Raw genomic sequence first — 5,540 nt, 5'->3', positions numbered from 1 at the left:
AGGGGAAGAGGCATGGGGCTGAGTTCACCAACATGCCCCATTCTCGAGGCCACTGCTGAATCCCACCCCTGGGCTTGAGGCTGGGGCACCATCCCCACTGCCCAAGACCATCCCCAGCAGAGCGAAGTCCTGGCTGGAACCCAAGCTCTGGGCACCACCAGGACACGCTACGCGGAGGAGCAGGTCGCTGGCAGCTCCACAGGGCCCCAGCCCACCCCACCCCACCTCTATCCCCCTCGCCCAGGTGATGCCCAGGGCCAGAACAAGGGAGGCGACAGGGAGAAGGGGTGCACGTCTCACAGGCGGGGCAGGGTGGAGGCCCGCGGAGAGGGGAGGCACAGCCTCTTGTGGCCTGGGAGCAGCCACAGAGATAAAAATAAAACCCCAAAATTGCTTCCCAAGGTTGTGGTTGGGCAACAAAGGCTTCCAAGCCAAGGCAGGGTGAGCGCTGCAGGCTGGGCAGGGTGCAGACCTGTAGGAGGCGCCTGGGATGCGGGAGCTGGGGTGGACCGCTCAGGCACCACCTCACCGGGATGGTGACGTCTGGAGCAGGGGTGCCCACCACCGCTGACATGTGGGCTGATGGGTTCGTGGTGGGGACATCCTCATGGTGCAGGCTGCGTGGCAGCATTCCTAGCCTGCACCCGCCCATGCCAGCAGCACTTCCCACTGACAACCACACGTCTCCAGACGCGGCTCAAAGCCATGGCTGACCTGCCTCCCAGGAGCACCCCAAGCCGGCCCCCGTGCAGGGGTGGAGGAGGCCAGGCCCAAGGCGGGTCTCAGGGCTGACCTGAGCTGGGTAGGGCTGCTCCCCACCACTGGCTGCCCAGCTGACCTCTGCAGGCTAGGACTCCGGACAGGTCCACTCAGCTTCCCACGTCTCCTCCCTCACACAGAGATGAGGGAGGTGAGCCCGGGGCAGCTCCCGAGGCCGGGATGGAAGGAAACGCAGGGGCAGCGGCTCTGCAGAGGGTGCCAGTGGCAGGCAAGGGCACCGGGAGGCTGGGGCAGGGCCAGGCTTGGCACTGAGCGGGTTCCGCTTCAGGTGGAGGAGTTTCGGCCCTGGGAACCCTGCTCCACTCACAGCTGGGAAAACAGACACAGGAAGGACGCCTGTGACCCCAGCTGGGGCCCCACAAGATGCTTCCTGCCACCTGTCCTGGTCCCCAGCCCTGGACCCAGGAGCCTGGCTGCTGCCCCCGTGTGGTGGTCTCGGGAAGCGCACCTGCACCCGCTAGGGCCTCCGGACCCCTCCGTGCAGATCGGGACCCACAGCCAAGGCCTCCTAACCTCGCTGGCTGGCACGTCCAGGGCCCGACTCCTCGGACAGTGTGTGACCCACAAGTCCATCCTGTTCTAGAGAAACTGCTGGGAACAGCGCTCAAGCCCTCCCCAAATTCTGATGGGCAAGGGACTCAAGCTCGAGACTCAGACACATTTCTGTGACATAAAACAAGAGGCCCCCATGTCTCTGGCGAGGCAGCCCAGCCTTCATATGGGATAGGGTGGGAGAGGCTGCAGCTCCAAGGCCTCCACTCAAACGCCTGGGGCGGACGCAAAGCCTCCTCTCCTGTTGCTGAGCTGTTGGGGGCAGCGCGGCTGAGACTGGGCTGCAGCACCTTCCCGGTGTCCACCTGCTACCCAAGTCCGAGGGCCCCTGCACACCCCCGCTCTTAGGAATAACGTGTTCCAGCCGGGCGCGGTGGCTCACGCCTGTAATCCCAGCACTTTGGGAGGCCAAGGCAGGCAGATCACTTGAGGTCAGGAAATCAAGACCATCCTGATCAACATGGTAAAACCCCATCTCTAATAAAAATACAAAAATTAGCCAGGCGTGGTGGCGGGCACCTGTAATCCCAGCTATTCAGGAGGCTGAGGCAGGAGAATCACTTGAACCTGGGAGGGAGAGGTTGCAGTGAGCTGAGACCTCGACAGTGCACTCCAGCCTGGGTGATGGAATGAGACTGTCTCAAACACACACACACACACACACACACGGAGTAATGTGTTCCTCCTCTTCACCCAGAGGAACCTGGAGACACCGGAGGCCTATGGCTCAACCTAAGCCTCAGGGATTCTCCACACTGTAAATGAGAGCCTTTCCTCAGCCACCCCCAGCCCTGAACTCCTTCTGGGCCAACTTTTCCTGCTGAGTCCCCACCTCCACTCAGAGCCTCAGGAGACGGCAGACCCGCCTGGGAGGGCCAACACCCTGGCCCTGTAGCTGGATGGCGCGGAGGGCCACTGGAGGCTCACGTCCATGGAGCCTGGTGGGCACCATCCACCACCACCAGCGGTACCAGGACCTTTCCCACCTTCCCAGTGAGGCCCTCCCTGACCCTCCACTCACGAAACACCTGAGTCACCCCATGCATTCTGGGAGCTCCCTCAATCCCAGTCCTGTTCCCCTGTACTTCTGCCCTCCGGGTCGGCCTCCCCCAGGGAATGTGGCGCTCAGGGAGGGGCTGTGGGCTCTCTTCACAGTGATCCCACAGCGCCTGGCCTGGGCTGCACACAGCACACATTCACTCACAGCGAGGCTGGGGCTCCCACAGGCCCAGCACCCTCTGGACGGCGGCCAAGGGCCAGCTAGAGAGACAGACGGCCAATCTGCCACCCTGGCGCCCGGGGCTTCTACAACACCTGGGACTGGCACCAGCCTCAATCCTGAGACCTCACACTAGGCAAAAGGGGCTCCAGACCAGCAGGAATGGTCGAGTCCTCTGAGCATTTATTACTAGAGATCGCAGCAGCAACGGGCGGGAAGGGCGGCGCCAGACTCATTTGCTCCGCAGGTAGATGTTGGGGGTCTGCCAGCCTTCGGGGGCTTCCTTCAGCCCCGCCTTCAGCCAGATGCGCCTCAGGTCTTTCTCGAACTTGATCTGCAAGGGGCAGAGGGAGGGACAGCCAATTAATTCGTGGCAAATAAACGTGTTCTCAGCACTTTGCCCTCCCAGGAACAAGCAGGGGGCCGCTCACCTGCTTGCGTTTCAGGCGTCCTTCCCGGATCTTCCTCCGCAGGAACCGCGTCCTCTTCACCAGCTTCCGGTACTTGTGGCGGTTCATCTTCCGCCGGCGGATCTTCAGCACGTTTTTGCACTGAATTTGAGGCGCATCCCCGACGCCTTCATCCCCCTGCTCGGCCCCTTCCCCTATCGGGCTGGGCGGACACTGGTGGGACTGGGGTGGAGCCACGGGGCCTGCGGTCCCGCTATCCAGTCTGGGCAGGAAGCAGCGGGCCGTGAGCCAGCTCTCCAGGGGGCTGACGCACATCTTCCTGGGGACCAGCATCTCCTCCAGCTCCAGCTGGGCCCCCTTGCGAGGGAGGGAGGCCGCCCTACCTGGGCCGGCCGGCCGTGTGCTGTAAAGGGGCCTGCAGGCCCGGCTGCCCAGCACTCCAGAGACGGGCCAGGGCGGGCGGCCGCCTGCAGAAAACCAGACGCCACAGTCACCGCTCGCGAGACCACGCAGGCCCGTCGGGCTGGGGAGCAGCACGTTCGTCCCAGTGAGGATCCCCCGCACCTCATTCCTGGCCTGAACCCCTGAGTTCCCTCTGTGCGCCTCGGAAGCTTAGAGGGGAAAGAGTGTGTGTGGCCACGGGCCCTGCCCCGGCGGAGCTGCTGGGACCCGCACTCCTGACCAGGCGTGTATCCTCCCATCCGCCCTCGCGGGGCTTCCTACCTGCCCAGGGAACGGCCCTCAGCAGCTGGGAGGTCAGGCGCCCCAGGAGCATGGTCTGTGGGCGGCGGCCCAGGTCCCAGGGGAGCTGGAACACAGGTGCCCGTTCAGGTCAGGCGGCAGCGCCTTCAGCAGCCACGGGCGGGCCGGGACTGGGGCGTCTGGTCCCGCCGCGACCCCCGCCTCCCTTCTCCCTCCGCAACTCCAACCCACAAGGAGGACTTTGCTTCCAACACAGCTCGCGCCCCGAGGCTCCCAAGCCCCCGCCGCGGGCGGTGTCGCGCTCGGACGCACAGAAAAGTTCCAGAACGGGGAGGCCGGCCCCCTCCCCGGCTTCACCCCCGCGCGGATCGCGCTGCCTGGCGCCGGGACCCTCTCGGCGGGACCCCGGGTCCGCCCGCCGCAGCGTCCTGGACCCTCAGGTCTCCCGCTGACCCTTCCCAGGCCGACCTCGGCGCGGCTCAAATTGACTGTTCCGCGGCCGCCCTCAGGCACTTCCGGTCCGTCCCCGAGTCGGCCCCGATCGGCAGCGGCCACTCGGCGGTTCCTACGCGCAGCGCCCCCTGGCGTCCTCGCGGCCCCCGATTCTGCATTGGCTCAGGCCCCGCCGGGCCCGAAAGGCGACGGTTTCCGGTTAGAGGAGTCACGGTCCCAGTCCTCGCGCGGTTCCTCAGCTCCGCCTGGTCCCTTACGAAGGGAAAAAACTACATTTCCCACAATCCCAGGGGGGTTCCGGGCCCTGGACATGGCGGCGGGTCCAGAATCGTTTCCGGACCACCCGGGGGCCGGATTCCCAACGGGCGGACGGAAGTGCGGGCTCAAGGCCACGGAAGTGACGTATCCGGCGGCGGAAGTGAAGTTATCTGAAGGCGGAAGTGTCTGGAGTTATTTCTCCTGTTTTGGCTAGAGACGAAGGACCCGGAGCAAGCGCTGAGCCTGCTCCTCATTCCTGGGGTTAAAAAAAAAAAAAAAAAAAAATAAGACTCAAGGCGGGCGCGGTGGCTCACGCCTGTAATCCCAGCACTTTGGGAGGCCGAGGCGGGCGGATCACCTGAGGTCAGGAGTTCGAGACCAGCCTGGCCAACATGGTGAAACCCCGTCTCTACTAAAACTACAAAAATTAGCCTGGCGTGGTGGCGGGTGCCAGTAATCCCAGCTACTCGGGAGGCTGAGGCAGGAGAATTGCTTGAGCCCGGGAGGCAGAGGTTGCGGTGAGCCGAGATCGCACCACTGCACTCGTCTGGGCGACAGTGAGACCCCGTCTCAAAAGATAAAGCAAATCACACTCTCAACTTTTTGTCTGAAAACTAGAAGCAGCCACTGTGGAGGATTGGGATTGGCTGAGCCCCTAATGTTGCTCCCCAGAGTAGGCGTTGCCAACGTGTAGCTTCACCTTTCTACTCCAGACAGGCTCCTTTCACCTCCCTGAGGTTGGCTAAGACAGAGACCCCAGCATGGACTTCCAGGGGCGCCTGGTGGGCGCGGGGTGTGGAGCGGAGCCTGCTGGGCCTGCTCAGAGACTTGCCTTGCAGGAGGGTCTTGAAGGGACGCTTAGCGGAACTGGCCAGGCCAGGTCATCCGCCGGGCCCAGCCCAGCAGTGAGTGACAGGATAGGCCAGTGTGAGGACAGAAAGTGCAGGCTCCAGGCCCAGCTCCATAACTGAGGTCCCCAGGTGACTCTACCTTACCTTCCAGGGGCTACTTGGGATTTCAAAGCGGGAAGGTGTATTTGCCGCCCACCCGCTGCACAGAGCCCTAGTGGATCTGGTTGTAAATGAGCAGGTGGTGCCTCCAGAGCAGCCCTCGCCTTGGTGCCTCCGTTTGTCTTCATCCGGCCAGGGGCCAGGGAGATGCAAAGA

At 63.7% G+C, this 5,540-nt stretch overlaps 1 protein-coding gene across 3 annotated transcripts; it reads right to left on the bottom strand.

Annotated features, from left to right (window-relative positions):
* Window positions 1–2,714: 2,714 nt before the first annotated feature.
* On the bottom strand, window positions 2,715–4,185 carry AURKAIP1 (aurora kinase A interacting protein 1). Of its 3 annotated transcripts, none has more exons than XM_074023804.1 (4): window positions 3,895–4,185; window positions 3,685–3,769; window positions 2,983–3,428; window positions 2,715–2,885 (listed from the first exon to the last, which is right to left on the bottom strand). In XM_074023804.1, the coding sequence occupies exons 2-4, from the start codon at window positions 3,734–3,736 to the stop codon at window positions 2,784–2,786; spliced, it is 600 nt and encodes a 199-aa protein (XP_073879905.1). In that variant the 5' UTR covers window positions 3,737–3,769; window positions 3,895–4,185; the 3' UTR covers window positions 2,715–2,783. The 3 variants fall into 3 exon arrangements, with proteins under 3 accessions (XP_073879905.1, XP_015307695.3, XP_015307698.3); XM_015452209.4 differs by having other exon boundaries at window positions 3,976–4,185; XM_015452212.4 differs by having other exon boundaries at window positions 4,132–4,185.
* Between the last annotated feature and the right edge of the window lie 1,355 nt (window positions 4,186–5,540).

Source organism: Macaca fascicularis, chromosome 1, assembly GCF_037993035.2.
Source record: "Macaca fascicularis isolate 582-1 chromosome 1, T2T-MFA8v1.1".
Taxonomy (NCBI): Eukaryota; Metazoa; Chordata; class Mammalia; order Primates; family Cercopithecidae; genus Macaca; species Macaca fascicularis.
Note: the sequence above shows the minus strand (reverse complement) of the source record. Positions and strands in the feature narration are given on the sequence as shown.

Bases quoted from the DNA above. Each gene is read 5' to 3' on its own strand.
- AURKAIP1 (XM_074023804.1), bottom strand. From the start codon at position 3,736: ATGCTCCTGGGGCGCCTGACCTCCCAGCTGCTGAGGGCCGTTCCCTGG. The intron at 3,429-3,684 runs GTAGGAAGCCCC...GGTTTTCTGCAG, and splicing joins GAGGGCCGTTCCCTGGGCAG to GCGGCCGCCCGCCCTGGCCC. The intron at 2,886-2,982 runs GTGAGCGGCCCC...TGCCCCTTGCAG, and splicing joins GACGCCTGAAACGCAAGCAG to ATCAAGTTCGAGAAAGACCT.